The sequence below is a fragment of the Alligator mississippiensis genome, chromosome 9 (assembly GCF_030867095.1).
Source record: "Alligator mississippiensis isolate rAllMis1 chromosome 9, rAllMis1, whole genome shotgun sequence".
Taxonomy (NCBI): Eukaryota; Metazoa; Chordata; order Crocodylia; family Alligatoridae; genus Alligator; species Alligator mississippiensis.
Window position 1 is genome coordinate 64,394,103 of NC_081832.1, and position 20,332 is coordinate 64,414,434.

General features: G+C 43.1%; 1 protein-coding gene across 8 annotated transcripts in view; it reads right to left on the minus strand.

The window, feature by feature from the left end:
* Window positions 1-19,016, minus strand: part of TCERG1 (transcription elongation regulator 1) — a 39,311-nt gene extending 20,295 nt beyond the window's left edge. For 2 of the 8 annotated variants that reach the window (XM_014597580.3, XM_019478387.2), the window contains exons 1-9: window positions 18,909-19,016; window positions 17,506-17,731; window positions 14,007-14,159; window positions 13,415-13,754; window positions 10,629-10,871; window positions 5,638-5,700; window positions 3,619-3,819; window positions 2,503-2,618; window positions 1,222-1,310 (exon numbers count right to left, since the gene is read on the minus strand). In XM_014597580.3, coding sequence (XP_014453066.3) covers window positions 1,222-1,310; window positions 2,503-2,618; window positions 3,619-3,819; window positions 5,638-5,700; window positions 10,629-10,871; window positions 13,415-13,754; window positions 14,007-14,159; window positions 17,506-17,731; window positions 18,909-18,994 — 1,517 coding nt within the window. In that variant the 5' untranslated portion in view covers window positions 18,995-19,016. Of the gene's footprint in view, window positions 1-1,221; window positions 1,311-1,564; window positions 1,595-2,502; window positions 2,619-3,618; window positions 3,820-5,637; window positions 5,701-10,628; window positions 10,872-13,414; window positions 13,755-14,006; window positions 14,160-17,505; window positions 17,732-18,333; window positions 18,446-18,908 lie in introns of all 8 variants that reach the window. The other 6 variants (XM_014597581.3, XM_019478389.2, XM_019478388.2 and 3 more) reach the window with 5 other exon arrangements.
* Between the last annotated feature and the right edge of the window lie 1,316 nt (window positions 19,017-20,332).

A 20,332-nucleotide genomic window follows, 5' to 3' on the forward strand; every position in this document is an offset into this window, starting at 1 on the left:
GAGAAATGGACAGCACCACACCACAAATCCATTTAGACAATTTATATATATATTTTTTTTTTACAAAATTACAGAAATAAGAACATTCTTCAAACAGGTAGCATAAATTGCTTCAGCTCTAGTAAAATGATCTAGCATGTTCAGATGCATTCCTGAACCATTTTGTCTCATTAAGGTAAATATTATATAGGATAATAATGTTAATAAACTTAATCTGAGAATTGACTTTTAATTGTCAAGAATACGTTTCTCCTGGGTTTGAGTTGGGCTTGGAAATGGAAACTAGGAGATGAATAAACTGTTTCAGACTATACTCTGAAACAGCAAGAGACAAGAGTTTGGGGAAGCTAGGAATATCTGCAGCTGAGGAAGAGGCACTCATTCACACAAACTGAAACATCTGTGTTTTTAACTTGATGGCTCCATCCACCTCTGGGACAGCATAAAGGGGAGAAAGATACTGTCTAAAGGAAGCTTGACATTTACCTAACTTTCTCTGGGGCAGCAGGGTAGAAAACCATAAAACAAAAGCAAGTTATGGCACTTGAATGGAAATCTTCTATTCCAGGGTGAACTTCACTGGATAATCCCTAATGAATGGAGCCAAGAGCCTTCTTTATACAGCCACCATTATGACCACGGTGCATACAGATGCATCAAGTGCCTCCAAAGCAGCCTGCAGAGAAGTTCTGTATGTCACCAGCCCTTCCAACATGAACCTCCTCGATGCTTTTGTGGACATCTTTTCATAAAATGGAGGCAATTCGTCTCAGTAAGAAGAGCCATGTTTTGCCAGAAGCACTTGGGAGGTGGTAATGAACATTTGGAGATCAGGAGAACAGGTTCTTCTGCTGAAGAGTTCCAGTCTTAGTCTCCTTTCCCTATGATGTCTCTCAAGAAGGCTCTTACCAACTAAATTGTTCCTGAATAGCTGCTACAAGATGTGAGCCTGCCACCAAACATGAGCAACTACTGAAACCCTTTGGAAAATCTGGCACCACCTTTCACCCTCGTAGAAATGGCAGGCTTCAATGGTGAAATTTGCCACAAGTCTTTTCGCACATTCTAAAATTCCTATCATCAATAGATGGATTTGATATCAAAGCAGGCATAGAATGGTTCAAACCATTTGGCATCTGCTCATCACCACCAAACCTTCTGCAATGTATTACAGGGAAAGGAATATCTATGAAATGTTCACTGGGCAAGATCATTACATACCATGGGGTACCAGGTATAGGAGTGGTTGCAACTGGCTTTGCTTTCTGAGCTGCTTTTTCTTCTTCTGTCATTTCTTCCTCTTTTGGCTCCTTATAGGGAAAAAGGTGGTTAAGATTCAGCCATACTCTCTATACAAATATTTGTATATCAAAATAAGAAAATAATTTATTTTAAATAATCTGATCAGCAGCTCACACTTACTTTCCATCCATTCTTCCAATTACGAAAGTGTTGTGGTTATCATACAGGTATCAGTGTCTATTTAAGTCAAAGCCCCGATCCAGGAAAACACTTAACCACTTGCTTAACTTCGATTTCAATGGATTTTTATGTAAATGCTTACCTGCATCCACATGCTTCCCTGAAACAGGACCTAAACAAATGGATTACGGTATGATTTCTATTTTAAAGAAAAAATTCAAAAAAAAAAAAAGTTGTCTATTCTAAAAGCTAAATGACCTTAAAGACAAGACTTGTACTATATAATATGTACAACATAAAATCTATAACTGCCTTTACAATAGGAAAATCAAACTCAAGCTAACAAAACAAAAGCAAACAAACAAAAAGACTCCCTCCAAAATAAGCATAGCAAACTGATAGTATAGCATTTGTACTACTGAATACAATCTGCCCAATTTTAATGTTAACTAATCTACACTGCATTTTTATGGCACAATACAAAATGTTAATGTTTAGCTTAGCATTTTTAAGCACTATACTTTATTAGCATACAAAAATACTTTACAAAAGGAAAAGGTTTATTTTGGTTCTTGTAATTTAAAGGAAACAAATGTTCTATACTGAGACAGAAAGCTTTCTATAGCATTTTTTTTTTTTTTTTTTTTTTATAAACTAGGGTTCAGTTGTACTGTATATAGAGGAAATTGAGTTTTTGCCTCAAATATACAAATATTCAATTATCTTAAAATTCTAACTACCCTGACATCCAGAACAAGTTTCGTTTTTCTAAACATGTCAAGCCTAATGAGAGGACTTTATACAGAGTATATGTAGCGCCAAAGTTTTAGTCTACTTTTCACATTCTAACTGACTGTACTACCCCACACATTCTTTCTATTTTTCTCTCTGAAGATTTTTTTATTTAAAAAAGCACTAGAAAACAAATAATAAAAAATAATAATTCTCAAATCATCCCTGGAATGTAAGAATTCAAATCACTATCTCCCAGGAATATGCCTGGTCTACAGGGGATCCATACATATACACAGGAAAAGGATTAAAAATAGAGGTCCTGACTATTTGGTTGCAGTGTCTTACCTCCTTTATAAGTTCTTTTAGAGGTTCTTCTTTGGGCTCCTCTTCTTCTGTTTCCATTGGCAAAGGTTCCTCAGTAGGTTCTTTAATGGGCTCTTTAATCTTCTCTTCCAATTTTTCTAGGAAGAGAATGATTTTTCTTTAATAGTTTGCCTGTAGTCACTCAAATTCTTATAAGCCACCTCAGATTTGGTTTATAAAATGTGATATTGCTAGCAATAAAAATAATATTCATGAAGTTAAGCTGTGTTTTCTTGTTTGCTATTCTCCTTTCATTGGACTTGACTATAATGTGCTCCTGAAAGGGCCAGATTCTCTTCTGCCAATATCAACTCAAACAGAAACAGGAAGCTGGTTCCTTGATCCAAAGATGTCACAGACCTACCTAAGTTAGAGTAGCTGAGGCAAGGAAGATGAGGCATGGAAAACTGTTCAGAGATATAATCTGGATTAAATAAATTGAGGATCATTTATTTTAGACACTTAATTTTCTGCTGCCATCCCAACCCCTCCCCATTCTCTCCGTCTCAAGATTTTGCATGCATTAATTTCTTCAATGTCTAAGCTTTTCAGTGGTCTTCATTTTAATGGATTTTGTACCAAGGGTAAAATATACACAGGAAAGTCTTTTAAAAGTATTCTTTTCACTTTCTCTGGTAATACGGTTGAGCTGTCCTCTAGCATATTAACATAAGAGGTGTTCACTTGTTACTGGAGAAAAAAGTATGCATTCACTGGAGTCAACAAATTAAGCCCTGTTGCCCTCCCTGAGTGCCACTCCAATCCCCTTCCCTTTGTCCAATCTGTAACTGCTCCCTGCCCCCTCCCTGATCTGCTGTGTGCCACAGAGAGGCTGCCTGTGACACTTGTGGCACACTTGCCACAGGTTGGCCACTCCTAGTATAAATGAACAGAAATATTCCAGCACCACAGTAGAGGACAAAAGAACTACAGCTTTAAAACTTATGACCCACTCATATTTCCAACTAGAAGCCAACTTAAAAAGTCCTGATTATGAGCCAAGAAGAATAAAAAGGAATCTGGTTCTAATTTTAAAATGGGATCATAGAAGTCATGAAGTGATCATACCTGGCTGGACTCTAAAATCAAATACTGTACCTTTCTCTTTTAGTTCCTGGGGTTTTTCCCATGTTGATTCCAATGTCCTATTATTATAATAATAAGTCTTCCCATCAGCTGTTTTGTACTCTGTCCATTCAGAGACTGCTGTTGCTCCAGCCAGTGTAGCAGGTGAAGCGGCAATAGCAACCTGCGGATGGATCATAGGTACAATAGGAGGGGCCATTCCTGGCAAGACACCTATATAAAAGGAGCAATAAAAACACAAAACAGCGAGGAACAATGAAGCAGCATTTTGTGACACAGAATCAAATTTAGTAAAACAATTCTGGAGGTATTTAAATTACCTCCTAGAGATTAATGCAAGCTATTTAAAAATAAAGGCTATTTCAGTCAAAAACTGGACACTGATGTATTGTAATTAAAATGCACTTCCACCTAAGTCACTAATGATTATAATCAACTGGGGAAAGAATAATTATTTAAAATGTAAAGTAATTTGAAGAGCATACCTTCTAATGCTGAACAGTACAAAACTTATTAGAATTTCAGATGTTCAATTTCAGTGCTTTGAGACTAATATAGCAACTCCTCAATGTGATGCTCAGAAATCTTTCAGTGGTTGTAGCATATAACTGCTTATTCCAAAAACATGCTCTGCAGTAAAATGGTATTATTTTTAAAATGAATAGGGAATGTGTTAGTGCTCTCCAAAGTTATTAACATTGGCAAGCTAAATTAAAGCCAGATCATCATAATGTAGAGTTTGCTTCTCCAATATAGCTTGACCTGTAAAATCCTTATTTCAGACTTAGACAAAAAGTGACAGCACAATTAAAAAGTCACATGGAACTAAGCTTGGGTGATGGTTTTGTTTCATACTTGAGATAGGCTGGTAAATCCATTTAATTAATTTCCTACAGCAGGGCCGTCCAACTGGTGGCCTGCAGGCTACATGCAGCCCACAAGATGTAAAACTGCCCTCTTTCCATGCAGGCTTCCACCTGGCTGCTGCTCCCCCACATTGCTCCAGCTGCAGAAGCAGCTGGGGGCTCTGCACCCCTTCTCTGTACAGTTTCCCCTTCTCTGCCCCAGGGAGCAGAGCAGTTCAACACAAGGCAGCCCACAGTCTGGGGGCAGTAGTGTAACTGAAGGGAGCATTCAAGGCAGCAGCTCCAGGTGTTACCTTTGTGGGGGAGCCCATGACTCAGGGCACCAAAGTGGCAGGATGCAGCAAGGGAACTTAGGATGAGATACGGCACCCGGTACAGCAGAGGAGCGGGAGCAAGGGGCCGGGGGATTAGGCGGCATGTGTCCCTGGGGGTCCATGGCCACCACTGATGCAGCCACAGCTAGCGTGGCCCATGGGTACGCAGCCTCTGGCTGCTTAGGAGTTGGGCAGCCCTGTCCCAGGGTAAAAAGGCAAGCACATGCCCAATAAACTAACTTCTGTCCAGGTTGCCTTTTCTTCCCAGCAACAGTGACGCACCAGATTTTTGTGGGATAATGATCATTAAAGAAAACAAAACTGATGTCAAAGTAAGTGAATACGGAGCAGTAAGATCACAATTTAGAGCTGTTTAGCAATACAGTAAAAGTCTATTTTTTAACCAAGACAAAAAACACTTATTCCAGGGAACAGCTAATTTTTAAACAGTGAACACTTTATGCTAAGACATACACATACACACACACCAACATGCAAACACAATCATGTCATTATATACATGGAAGTAGAAAATACATAAAAACCCCCACAAAAAATAAAACAAACTAAGAAATATGGGCACAAGAAGGTTCACATTTATCACAATTCAACAGTTAAAACAATCTGGACTTGAATAGCTTTTTGTACTAAATAGTCTAACACTACTAGTTAGCTGGGAAAGGTATCTGCTGGCCAAATATGCATAAATGCTATCTTCTCTCTTTTAAATAAAAGTATATAGATCCATTCATTTGGGGAAAGCAAAAAAAAGTAAATAAAAAGATAAACAACAACATTCACTACCATGCCAACTTACAGACAAAACAAACTAAGATGGTTTTAAAAATTACCGGTCTTGGTGGTAGCGACTGTCTTTACATACGGGCAGCTGACTATTTGCATCATTGCTACACCTGTAAAATGGATAAGCAAGCATGTTGGAAAGCTGCCACTGTATGTCAGCTACCACTGGGTGTCAGATCTTATCAATTTCCTGCTACAATTTGGAATGCCATTTTTCAATGGCAGAAGACAAAGCAAGCAGGAATACGGATATTCTCTTTTGCTCCAACATTTTATAAAAAGCTAGAACTATAAAATTAGTTCTAAGTTACAACAGCAATTACTGTCTACATTGAACCAGCAGTTTTAAGTTTAACATATATTAGGACTTTGAAAAACACTGGAGAGAGGACTCAGGGGTTTAAATTCAGTGTAGGGGAGGACTCGCACTTCTTCACAGGACAATTCCCAAAAGAAGATTGTGCTTGTATACAGTTTCTGCTGACAATATTTGCCCAGAAGAGGTCAATAGAGGGAGCCACAGCAGAATGAAACCAACAAAGCCTACTTGAGTTTCACCCTGTTACTGCTAGTAACAGTAGTGCCACAGGATTAAAATAGTAAGACAAGAAAGTGAGCTGTGTTGGTAAAGGCCAAATTGAAACCAAAGGGAAAAAATTATGGGGAAATGGAAAAAAGAAAAGGCATAGGCTGAAGGTAAGAGAAGGAGGGGGTAGCAGGAAGGACAAAAAAAAAAAAGGGAAAGCTGTGAAGAGGTAAACAAAAGCCTGTAAATGAGGGGACATTGGGGAACCTGTGGTAGCATATAATAGGGCCTTTCACCCTCTGGAGCACCATGGGCTCAAAATACTGTAAAAGTGGTCCAAAACAGGTGTTGTAAAGGAAGCACCATGCTTTGCTCTCTAGCTCTTCAAGAAATGACATATAAAGGCTATGGAAAGCACAGCATCTAACCTCCTTCATGAGATAGGAGAGAAGAGAGACTAGAAAAAGAAAAAAAAAAAAGGAGTTTAAAAGACAGTTCATTTTAGAAGGAAGGATAGTGACTGTGTAAGATTTGAGTATCAATCCAGGGTGTAAGCCTGGAAACTAAAAAAACTCAAATGTACACTCCCTAAAATGTTTCTATCCCACCATCTAGTAGAGGTGGGGTAAGAAATCCAACACTAAATGAAATTAAACCCCCGGGTTTGTAACTAAGTAACTTTTTTGCCCAAGTAATCTAATATATTAAAAAATACAGCCAATTGATTGTAAAAAAAATAAATCTGTCCTTTACTAGAAATTTTCAATTAAAAAATTCAAAACTAGCTTTCTTAAATGTATGGATCAAGACAAAAAAAAAGGTACTGAATGAAGTGTTTGTCTGGGTTTGGTGGCCTTTTTATGCTACACATTTTAAATAAGTTCATGCATTTTAAATAAATGCAAAAATTAATTGTAAGGAAGTTCCGCATGTCTTAAAACTAGGTCAGTATAAATAATGCCACCTGCATGATCAGTGACACTGACTGCACTACGGTGCAGATAGAATTAGCTTATATGGGTGGGTTGGGGAAGAGGAAGAGAAGAAACTGTTTCCTTTGACAGATTTCTTATTCTCTAATGTTTAACTAACGTTTATCATATGAATTAAGAGCAAGCAGACCTACTTTTCAAGATTTGGGATCATCAGGCATTGCTAAATGCACTCTTCCATTGTCTTATTATAGAATAATATGCAGAATGCCACAGAACTTAATGTCAGGATCATTTGAGAACTAAATTACTTCTTCTGTTTTCATGCAACAAAGTGACCTCTCCAGATGGTTTCATGTATATGGCAACACATTTAAACATTGTAAATCTTTTAACATCCTCTTCTCTATTTTAATGGGATAATTAGTTTCTTGTCATGGTAAGAATGCTGTAAAGGCTGTCTATGATTATCAGAAAAAGTCTTCAAGAAAGTCAAACTAATAGCCAGAAAAACAAAAAAGCAGACTAATTTTGTTCTGTAATCAAGGAAAGTATGCGCTTAGAATCAATGAAGGAAAAACACTGTCAATGCTGCATGGAGTCCTATACAAAGCAGAGTAGGAGTATGCCAAGATCTAAGCCCTCCAAACCTTCTTCAGAAATAATATTTATGTTTTTAAAAGAATGAAATAACTACAGAGGGTTTTAATTTTCCACATTCTCTTCTCTTCTGTATGGCAGTGTTCGGATTGGAAACAGCCTAAAATGTTTAGACTAAAAGCTTAACAAAAAAAAACCTCTCACCCCTGCCCAAAATAAATCCCCAAAACAAAACAGTGTCCATTGTTGATCAGATGTGGAGGTTCCCCCCTATATTAATACTAGTTTTTTCACTGTATTCAGCATTCACATTTACCTAACAGGTTGTATTTAAAGCAGCTGAATATGGATCATTCATGCTCTTCTTATCTTTCGCAGGCAGTGTCAGAAACTGAAACTAAAACAAGTCACCTTTCCCTTTCTTCATCTAAGTATTAACTGCCCAATTCAAATCTTAACAATTAATTTTTCTTTCCATTCAATGCTACAAGTCTGTATTCACTGGAACACTCTTCATAATACTTACCTATCAAGGTAAGACCAATATATTACACTTAGCTGGCTACCATTTGGCCTTAAATCAGTGATGACTTCCTTAGAAATGTTTTTCTTTTTTTAATTAAACTTGTTTTGTATAGCATTTTGGTTCTTTCTAAAAATCATTATTTCTCCTACCAGATTTATGTTTCATGCTAATCAGCATGAATTAAGCTTCAGAATGAAGCTTTCACCTGTTTATAGCCAATGACTTGATTTTGTCAATATCTAAGTTTAGCTATTTTTAAAAATGGTTTAGAGCAGGGGATGGCAACATTTTTGGAGAGAGTGCCAAAAACACCCACAACCTCAATTTGTAAGACATTGGGGTGCCAGGGGCATATGGCAGGGGAGCAGCCAGGGGCCCAAGCCTTGTTGTGGTAGTGCAGCCCTGGCTGTGCAAAGCTTCGGGTGGCGATTCAATTTGGAGGAGATTTGGCCCGATTTGGAGGCTGAATCTCCAAATCCAAATCGAATCAGGGGACCAATTTAAAGGTCCGAATCAATTCAGTTTTCCAAATCTTTGGCAAAGATTCAGAGACCTTTGATGATTCAGGCAGTCCCTGGTGGCTGCAGCAGAGAGCTGCAGCTACTCCAGATGGTAAGTACTTGGGGGGGGAGGCGGCTAGGGACCATGGGGGGACCCCTGCCAGCCCCCCCACCCCTCCCCAGCTTGGTACTTTAAAGAAAAGCCCCGGTGCTCACCGGGTACTGCCAGGCAGGGGGGCGATCCCTGCTGCCCCCCACCGCCCCATGCTGCATGGGGGGCTCTGCCCCCCCCAAACAGGTGCCCTGCCCAAGCCAGCTCTGGCCCTTCAAGAATAAAAAACTCGGAGAAAAGCCCCAGGACGCCTCTCTCCTGGTGCAGCCTCGGGGCTTCAGGGGCTCATGCAGAGCCCCCAACATGGTGCGGGGCAGCAGGGATCGCCTCCCGCCAGCAGGAACAGTGACTGCAAGGGGATTTTTGGTTTCGCTTTGTTTTTTTTGAAGGGCCAGAGCTGGCCCGTGCAGGGCACCTGCAGGGGGGCTGGGGATGCGAGGGGGTTGGGGGGCTCGTGTAGAGCCCCCCATGCAGCGTGGGGAAGCAGAGATCGCCCCCCGCCCAGCAGCACCTGATGATCTGGGGCTTTCTTTTTTAAAAACAGGAGCCAGGAGCTGGGGCAGCCACTGCTGGGCTGGGAGAGGGGCAGGGGATGGGCCTGGCCTGGCTGATTCATAGATTCGGCCAAATCAAATCGGGATAGTGATTCAAATCACCGACTCGAATCACTGTCCCCCAAACCGGCTGAATCCAAATCCGAAGCGAATACTAGCCACTTCCCCACCATCTGCCCTGAAGTGCATGTGCCAAGCAAACTGCCTTTGCGTGCCATGCTCTAGCACCCATACCAGGGGTTGCCTATCCCTGGTTTAGAGATTCCTGATACCACTTTTAAAAAGCATCTGTACTACAGAAAAAGCTATAATCAATTATTAGGATGTAGTTCATACAACAATACTTTGAAAGCACTGATTATTTAGATCCTATTATAGGGATTCAGCTTTGTCTATGCTACTTGGAACATAACATTCAAAACAGCAAGTATTGTTAAAATGATTAAACTGGAAGGCAACCCATGATTTTTGTAACCCTTGTTATCTCCTTTGATATCCAGATATCTATTTGTCTGGAATTTCTTTATAAGGTTTTAGGTCTCAAAACAACAAATTAGGTTCCATCCCCTTGACATAATTCATTACTGCCCTTTTTCTTAAGCAGCTCAAACTATGTGCGTCATGGTCCAGCATTATACTTGGTGGCTGCAGAAAACAGGTCTGGAAACACCCACCCATCATTTAAGTGTAATACATTAGAATGGTAATCTTTTCTGCTTTGGAATTTGTGATTAACTTTGTTTCCTCTATTGTTTTACTCCATTTCCAAATAAACATGTGTGAGGTAGATCCAAGGACTAAATTCATGTTTGGAAAGTAGCAGCCATTCTTACATTCTAACCTCAAATTCTGCTGAAAATAAAATAGTGCTAGAACATACTTGCAAGAAACATTTTTACATATGATTAAACAGCCTCACATTCATGTAAAGAATCAATCCAACCATTCCTTACTTTGGACCGGACTGTAGTATGGACTTACCCCCCCAAAATTACTCATGTACAAAACAGAAATTTTCAGTGCAGGACAATTTTTCCCATGATCCAAATAAAGTTTTACACGTTTAAATGTAATAATTTACTATGAATTGTATAATTAAACTTAAGTACATTAAAAAGTTGCTGTCCCTTATGACTTAAAAAGTCTGTCTGCTAACCCTAAATTCTTTCAGGAAATATTCTAAATGGAGAAGATTCAGGCAAATTCTATACACAGTGGACACATGAGTGCAAACAAATTGACAACATGGACACGTAGAAGACAAGACAATTACAGTTTGTCAGTTTACCTGGAAGTGGAATAGGCATACCCGGAAGGGGGACACGAAACGGAGGTACCATTACTGGTGGAAAAGCAGGAATTGCTGCAGTTGGCTGAGGAACTGCATGAGGAACAGCAGGAGGCAATGTCTGTGGGACGGGCTGGGGTACTGTCTGCACAGGAGTAACAGAAGGAGCAGAGGTTGAAACACTGACTGAAGGTGTGGCAACTGAAACCCCAGAACTTGGGGTCTGGTCTTGTGTTGTAGGTGCTGATAAAAGAAAAAGAAAAAAAAAAGTGTATCTTAGCGCAGCAGATGAGCAGAAAACATCTTAGCTCTCCTTAACATTTCTCTGCCTACCACTACATACTATTTTTTTCTCTCAAAGGCACACATCCGATGAAGACACTGCCTACAAGAAAAATGCACTCAGAAACATCACATCATTAAGGAAAAAAATATTTTCCTTTCCCCCCAATCCCTGAATATATACCCAACACATCTAGAATAGTAGGTAAAAGGTTCCTGTGTTTTGTTTACCAGAGCACCAGTGTAGTCTGTTGGGGGAGATAAATGCAATGTGAACGTGCTCCTACTGAGTCAAAGTAAGAAGAGAAAATTAGAGAGCCTGAAATGAAAAGAACTAATGTACCATGCTGAATGAACATGAAGATAACGGCAGCAGTTCAGCTGCATGATCACAGGATCATATTATGTGCTCTGCAATTAAGTGCAACTGCAGTTTAAGAGTGGGTAAATGTCAACCTAGTACCTGTATAATGAAAAGTAAAGAAAAAAAATCATTTTAGTCATGAGCTGGAAGAGTTCTACTGGCCTTCAGTGCCTCCTGATGGGAAAATGGGAGTCAGTTGGTCTTTAAATTAATGCTGCAAGTTTCTGAGTAAGATAACAGGAAGAGGAACAGAAGACTAGTATATTTAAGAATTACACAGCAAACTTATGCAGATGATTAGGATTCTGTTTAAGCTTGAAAGCAATAGTAACAGCTTTATATAGGCACACCATGCAGCTGTGAAAACTCATTCGTTTTCCTTGCACTATGGAACCAGGTGATGGATATGCAATTTGAGTCACAGGTATTCCACCAGGTCCACCCCTCACTCCTAGAGCTTTTATTACTGGAAGCACTAGAAGAGTAGCAGGCTCAACCAACACAAAGAGAAAATGATTTTAAACTAGAGGTGCTTAACTTCTGGCCCACAGGCCAAATAAGGCCCACGGAACCACTGCATCTGGCCTGTGGTCATCCTCCCCCCACCAAATTTCCAAATCCCAAGCCCCCCACTGCTGGTTGCAGCCAGGCCACACCCCCTCTCCCCATGGGCCTGACACCCCTTCCCCCTGCGGGGCCAAGCCACACTGCTTTTTTTCCATGGGGCCAGGCTACAGTAAAGCTGCTCTGCGCCCCCTTCTCCATGGTCAGACAATGCCCACTGTGCTGAGCCCAGTGCTGGATCAGGACCACCACTGGAATCCAGCCTACAGATGGATGGGACACTGCCCACACAGTCTGCTAGGGAAAAAGGTTGCGCACCCTTGTTTTAAACAAGAGTTCACAGATTACATGTAGATCCTAAGAGTGTCTGCGGGTCTGGCCCGCAGGCCATATCTTGCCCACCCCTGCCCTAGACACATTTTTGTAGGGCTACAAAAATAATCATTATGGTACCGTCTGCATATACACAGCTCCCTGGCTAGAACACAAAGTAAAAGGGACATTCTCCAACCAGGACACTGATCCTTAATTCCTGCTGCCCCCAAGGGAGCCTGCCAGGGCTCAGCCAAATCAGCCCTTGCCACTGCTGGAGCCCTGTCAGTCACTGCTGACCAGCAACCATATCTGACAGGGTTGCCTGCAAGCTCATCCCTGTAGGCATCCTGACACTTTCATGTATGAGTGGGCTATCCAGAAGCCAGCCACTCCCTCCCTCACACTTGGAGGGAGGGAGGTGGGGAGAAGGGAGAGTGGAGCACTGTGGGATACTGGGGGTCAGAGAGAGACCTGAGCCCATGTTAAATACATTGTGGAAAAAAGTCTGCCATGACAAATTTACTGCTGTTTGAAACAGCAACTCTTGTATTGCAAGTACACCATTTCTGTAATAGATACGCCATTTTTAGTGCAACAAACTGCATGAATGCTTACTTTTTATTGTGCTAAAAGAGTGTATATCGTGTAACAAATGCAATGTGTCGAGGCTCTTAAATGGTTTTGTCAACTCAAGACAAAGGATCATGCTTGGATAGTCTACAGGATTAAATGGAGAAGTTCTGCTCCACAACTACCAATTCTATGCAATTCAGAGTGGCACTTACTTGTCCACTCTCCACCTTAACATAGTACCAGGTGACATGATTAAGAGAAGAAAAGGGATTCTTAGAAGCATAACACTTGCTCCAAAATTTTCTCTCCCTCTCAAAAGAGTTGCAGGTTTGCTTTGAAGTAAATTTATAACCAAATACAAGCATAATAGGGTTTGTTTTTTTAAACTATTATAGAGCTACAACAGAAAAAGCAAATACATGGCAGTGAAAGGGACTGCATGTTAAACTAAGGGCTTATCTATGTAGGAAAACAGATCAGCACAGTCCTTCCAGAACAGTTACCCCGGGAAAGAGGTGTCCACACAAGAGTTTATTCTGGAACGATGATGGTGTTTTACATTCATATTCTACCTTCTTACAAAATGATTTCCTTATATAAACAAACCCTAAGTCTTTACTGAAGGCTGCTCAAAAGACAATATTTATTTTCAACCTTCAAAAACCCAAAATAACCCACAGTTACTCACTGGAAATGGTCTGAGAAACTGAAGTGGATGTGGTTGTAGTGGAGGTTGTGGAGGACTGAGTGCTCGATGATGTCGATGGAGAAGCTGCAGATGCAGGACTACTGGTAGTTGGTGTGGAGGCACCAACAGCCTGTGCCTGGGCCTGGGCCTGAGCCTGGGCTTGGGCCTGAGCTTGAGCTTGGGCTTGGGCTTGGGCTTGGGCTTGGGCTTGGGCCTGAGCCTGAGCTTGGGCCTGAGCCTGGGCAGCCAGCATCGGTGTCAGCTCTGACTGCTGAATAACCTTCACCCCATCTGGCTTGGTCCATGCAGACTCACGTGTTCTTGCATTATAAAAATAGACCTAGAAGGGAAAGTCAGTCATTCTCAGTGTTCACAGTGAATGGCCTAGCCCACTATCCTCAAAAGCATGAAAGGTAGTAAAAGCTCAACATCGACATGAATAATTATTAATAAAAAGAAACTGCCCTATTGCCTGTCTACTCAGGATGATGAAAAGCATGTTCTTACCATCACAATCTGCAGCCTTGATAGCCAAGCTGATAACAATATTAGTAAATGATAGTTACTTTTCTGTGTCTGATTACAGCCTTACCTTGCCATCTGGAGTTTTGTTTTCTACCCATATCTCTTCAGTGGGTGGCATTGTTGGTGTTCCAGGGGCTGTGACAGGTGGCATCCCTGGAGGAAACATCATACCAGGAGGGGGTGGCATGCTACCCATAGGAGGTGGCATGAATGGTGGTCTCTGTAAATTCACATAATAGCCATGTCACAGGATGATGTCAAATGCAGTTTGCCTTTATATACAGTATCAATTGACTGCACCACCTTGCAAATCAGGTTCCCAAACAATCTTCTAAGCTCCTCTAACAATCATGGGAACAACATTAGTTGTTCATTAGTTACCATAATGAAGCTGTGCAGGAGGACATGCTCCAATGAGTTCCCTGTGGCAGGAATTGTCAACTGACAGAAAGCTTGAGTAATAGATAAGCCACAAGACAATCCTTGGAAGTTCTGCTGGCATAGCTGTATCAGTGGTTGGATGCAGTCAGGCTGGCAAAATCCGCAGTGAAAATGCAGTGTTGCTGGCAGAAGGTTTCTGCTGGTAGAGATTCTGGCCTTTCCAACAGCAGGAAACACTTTCTACCATGGGGCACTGTGTCTACACCAGAGGGCTCTGTTCCCATAGGAATGGCAGCAATGGCCTTCTAGCACAGGCAAAGCCCAACTGCCACTACAGCCCAGCCTTCCAGGACCGCAAAAGGACCTTTACTTTCTAGGAGTTCAGCTCTGCTAAAATCAGCCTACCAACAGAGAAGGGATTTCTTCCAGCAGTTCTACCGCTTCAACACAACAGCATATGCTAGAAGCATTGACATAGGAGCACCTACACCAGGTGTTTTGCTGACAGAGCTACATGAGCCAGAGAAGTCCAATGCTTTTACAACCTCAAGCCTGCAGAACTGTCAGCAAATTCTGTGGTACAGACCTGGCCTGGACATCTCTGGTGAGAAATCACTTTGGTTCATTGTGCAGACACAGGACAGTCACACGATAAGAGATACAAAGAAAATGTAAAACCTAAGCAAGTTTTCCATTACAACAGCAGAGTAGGCAATTCCATTACAATCTGGCATGGTTTTCAAGGTTTTAATATGAAAACATTAGGGGAGAAAGACTGCAACTTCAACACAGCAGAAACATTCAATAAAACGTTTTTGTCAGGTACCTAACAGATTCTCCATTAGAGGATTAATTTGACAAAAGACATTTTTACCACCTGCTCAAAGCTGATCATAAAAAATCCTAGAAGTTTGATAAATTGGCATTAATTTGATACAGTCTGATAGCATTTTAAGTTGTTATATTAATCACCATAGCATCTGGAATTTTTTCTCGACAGTGCCAATTCTGTTATCTATTCTGATCAAGAAGCGCTCTTTTTTTAAGTTACTGTAAGCATTTATAATCAACCTGCTTGCTCAAATTCATCTGAAATTTGTTGCACGAGGGGAGTGTCATATAATGCTAATGATTCAAACTGGGGGTCAGTTAAGTAAAAGGGTCCTGCAATACCATCCCATCTGAAAACAGCATTTTACAAAAATCACTAGTTTTTCAAACATTTTGTGTACACAGAACGTTCAAACTAGGGCCCTGACTCTCCCCAAACTCATCTCAGTCAGTCTAATCTCAATGAATGGCTATAAACAGCCCTGAGGGGAGACAAGTATAGTTTTTTAACTCCAGGTCTTTACCAAGCTGACACCCTTAAGAGTGAAATGCATGCATGCAGCTAGACTATTTACAGGCAGGCTATTGCCACAGAAACTGGGCAGCTCAAAATGACCCACATTTCCTTTTGAAAGTTTTTCCCCAAAACAAAAAACTGTCTTTCAACTACATTAAAGGGTTGCTGTGAATTCTAAGCAAACTCACAAAAGTGAGAAGCATGTAAAGAAAGTGAGAACTAATGACAGAAAATATAAAAAAAAATAAAGCAGGGCAACAATTTTGGCTCATGCTCTTCATCCATTTGCTGTATTGCTGTATTGCCTGACTGCAATAGGAAAAGAGCAAATCTCAGTGGCAGTTGGTCAAAAAGTTCCTCAGGCCTAATCGTCCAATGTAAACGAATTGTAACATTTTCAGATTCTTGGGGCTTTTCTGGTGCATGCTTTGGAAGTATGGGCAAAAGGGTTAGGATCAAAACAGGGAGCGGGAACAACAGCTGTGGGAGCAATGTCAAAAGCGTGGAGGCAGTTTCTTTGCCAACCTTTGCCTCTTCAGGCTGTGCTCCGGCACTGCTACTGAGGGACAAGCAAACCCTTAAACAGTAACTATTATAAGTTCAATATCCTAAAGATCACTTATAATTTGGATATACAAGGACAGTAATCAGAGCTCTGTCAAAGAGCAGTGTTTCCATAGAATTATCTTCCCTATAAACCCTCAATGATTAAGGGGTCACCCTCAAAAGGACCTTTACTCTCTAGGAGCTCAGCTCTGTGAAAAGGAATGACAGCTGGGCCCCTTTCCTTCTAGTGACTTTTCTTCCTCACAAGCCTGTCAAGCCATCTCTCTCTCCTTCTTCCTCCTCCCTCAAACATATACCCACGTATCCTCCCTATAGCTTCTGCACCAGACCATGGGAGGGCCCTTTCCCTCCACTGCTCCCTAATCAACAATAAGAGCCCAAAACTGCCCACCTTCTTCTGCTGCCACCAACAATGGGGAGGGAGAAGAGAAAAAAAAAAGGCCTTAGGCCGACCTCCTTTTCCACCTCAAGAAAGTTCCAACAAGGCAAACTTGATCCCTCAACATCTGCATCACATCACAACCGTTCCAACCAAGCTCTTCACCCTTAAATACAGCAACACCACACACTGGCTGCAGCTGCAGTGCATACTGGAATTTATCTTTGTCAAACATGAGCAATAAATATCACTCACATCTCTTACTAAGCCACTCTTACTGACCCCTTCCAAGTGGCTGTGCAGGCTACGTAACAGAAAGGCAGAGAAGACACCTTAGCTGTGTAATGCTTGGTTTTCAGTAATTCTGAGCATGGCTGTACCATGCCAATGTTTTTGGAAGGGTATGATGCACTGCAAGACAACCACAACTCTGCACTGGCCAAGAGTCTCTATTAATGATTTTTTATGTGATTTTATTAGGTTAGTATTGATGACTTATCAAAACAGTGATCTACTATTAACACTTCCGAAACTGATGCAAAATGATTCACCTAACACAGGGGCAGGCAATTATTTTGGGCGAAGGGCCGCTTACTGAGTTTTGGCAAGCCATCGAGGGCCACTTGACAGGCAGCCAGGGGCAGATAAATATTAATTTTCTAAATCTTTTATGGGCCCCGTGGGCCAGACAGAATGGCCTGGCAGGCTGCATCTGGCCCACAGGCTGCATTTTGCCCGCCCCTGATCTAAGAGGACTCTGACCCCCATCTTTTTCAGCATTTATTATTGTCTTCTTCTCTGCTTTAAAGACTTCTGGCTGTTGCTTGCCTTATCACTTCTACCCACATCAAAGCAAAAAGAAAGCAACCTGACCATTCGCAAGCTCTTTACCTGTAAATGTGGAGGCCCCATTGGTGGAGGAATCCCTCCCGGAGGTGGCATTGGAGGCATGTTCGGATCAAACGGAGGACGTCCAAAGGGCGGCCGAGGTGGCGGAGGTGGACCGCGCATCATACCGAAAGGTGGAGGTGGACGCATAAGAGGTGGCGGGCCTCTCATAACGGCATTTGGTGGCGGAGCTGGACCACGAAATCTCAGTGCCTGCTGCTGAGCCATTCTGTGTCAGGGCAGAAGGAAAAAATATATTTTTGTTTGCTGAATAACTATGGGATGGTCTAAAAATCGTGTGCTGCTTGTATAAAAAGTGAAATTAGAAAAACCAAAAGGATGTGACAAATTTAACACTCAGCGACCAGGATTTAAAGTGCAAGTGCTTTAAGAGTTTCCCCACCCTGGTCTCACCATTTCAGGTTCACTACTCTTGTGTATAATTTTCTTTTTTAGTCAGAAAAACAAGTAACATATGGATCGGACGATTTCAGAAGGAGCAGGTGCTGTGCAAGCTTCCCTCAAACCGATCTGCCAAGCACCTCAAACGTGACCTGCTATATACCCATGCCTATAAACACGCGCATCCTGGGCTCTTCGAACAACAGCTGCCAATTGCACCCAGGGTTTTATTTCTTTTGTAACGTGAACAAGCATCCACCAGGGACTCGGACGAGACCACCTACATCCTTTTCACTCGTGACCCAAGGCAGGAGTCAAGCCCTGATGTGAAGCAGCAAAGGGCTGAGGTGCTAAACCCGCGGTGCCACCCAGCCCAGTACGCAGGTACCTTAATAAGTGCACAGATAGAGGAAAAAAAACAACGTTCACCTTTGCAACCAACAAACGCTCTTCTGACGCTCTCAGGAAAACAATTGTGCCCACCATTTAGTGCCAGTGCAATACCGACGTTGGCACGGAGACTCAAAAAAATAAAAATAATCTAAAAAAACCAGAGGTTACAATAAGGCGCACGGCAACACGCACCGATTACACCGCGTCTGATTTCAGTTCGTCGAGCACACACGGTACGTTATCGGACGGACGGCGGTGCTCTCCCCTACCCTGCGGGTCTTTCAGAAGAGGGCAGACGAGCACCTGGCCGGGGCTGTCCCGGCCCAGCGCTTTCTCCCGCCCGGGGCAGGGGGTCGGACTCGATCTACCAAGATCCCTTCCAACCCGAAAAAAATCAATTAAAAGAAACTCTAGCTGAGTGGCGGAGTTGAGGCGATGGCCGGAAGCGGGGCCCGAGGCAGCATCGCCCCAAGCCCCAGCCAGGCCCGGCGGGGGAGGGGGAGAGGGAGGGGAAGGGGGCAGGGCCCGGGAGGCCACCTCCCCCGAGCGCCCAACGGCCGCGGGACCGGGGGGAGGGGGGAGGAGCGCGGAGCCCCTCAACGCGGCGCTACCTGATCTCGTTGTTGTAGCGCTCCGCCGCCGCCGCCGCCGCGTCCCCCTCGCCACCTCCACCCGCGCCGCCGCCGCGCTCCGCCATCGCAACCTCGCCAGCCCCAGCGCCGCCGCCGCCGCCGCGCAGGCCCCACCGCGCTCCCATTGGCTGGCGGAGCCGTCACTCGCCGCGCGCGGGGGCGGGACCGACAGGGATTGGCCCGCGCGCCCGCCGACTTTGAATGAGGGGAGGCCGACGAGCGGTGATTGGCTGAACCCCACCGCCTCACGGCCTCCGCGACCTCGCGTCACGTGGCGGGTGACCTCGGGACGCGGCGGAACTGAGCTCACGTCCCGCGTCAACCAATCCGAGGTAAGGGGAAAGGAAAGAACCCGCGCTCCTCCAGGCCCGGCGACTGGGATTGGAACCAATCAAAGATCAGAAGGCGGCCAATCAAAAACCGGCGTGATCAGGAATTCCTAACCAATCCCGGGAAGGCACGAGTTCCGGGCCGCCGCCCCACCCCCCAGAGCCTGGCCGCCTGCCAGCCCGGCAGGAAACGAAGTTCTAATTCGGTAGCCAATGAGGGGCTGTTTGGATAGGTGCCAGCCAATCAGGCCGCGTTCGGTGATGCTGAGTTCCATCATAAGGCCGGGGTGTTGCGTGGCTCGTGTTTCTACGTTCTAAAGCCTGGGGCTGAGCGGGCGGCGGCACGTGGGTTGGGACCGACCCAGGAGCCGCCTCTGGCTCCTTTCAAGGCACGGCCTGTGCCCTGCCGCATACCCCCCACCCCCATTAGATAGATGGGTGTAATCTATTTTATTTATTTATTGGGAATATATATAAAAAATTCTCCTCCTAAGAGCATAGTGGCCACTAATGTGTTGAAATTTATTCCCAGATTGCAGGGGTTGTCTTTGCCTACATGGGACAGGCACAACTTGGTTAGTTTAGCTGTGTGGTAACAAGTCTTACGAGAAACAAGCTAATAGTTGAGGTAAGGAATGTTGCCTACCATCAATTGAAAGTGATAGGCTGTAGCAAATCCTTGTGCACTGGCATTGCTGAGCCCTGAAAACAGGAATTGTCCAGACAAAATTAGATCTTCAGAGGTGTCAAAAACATCCCTAGACAATTTACTGGGTATTGCGTGAGTTAACTGATCCAGGGCCCCTGGTACTGACATTTTGCCAATAGGAACCAAAAAAGTTGTTAAATATAGCAATGAAATCACCAAGGTGGCAACATTGCCATGCACAACCACTCACTAACTCCACTGGCTGCGTTAGCGTAAGCAGAAGTTTGCCCACACAGCAAGGCGCTATGCTAAAAGTGTCCAACTGGGCAAACTGGAATCCTGTAACTTTCACAATGGGACAACTTATGTGGAAATAAACACTTCCAATTCTCTACAGTCTCGTTCTGAAGAAAGCCTATTTATAA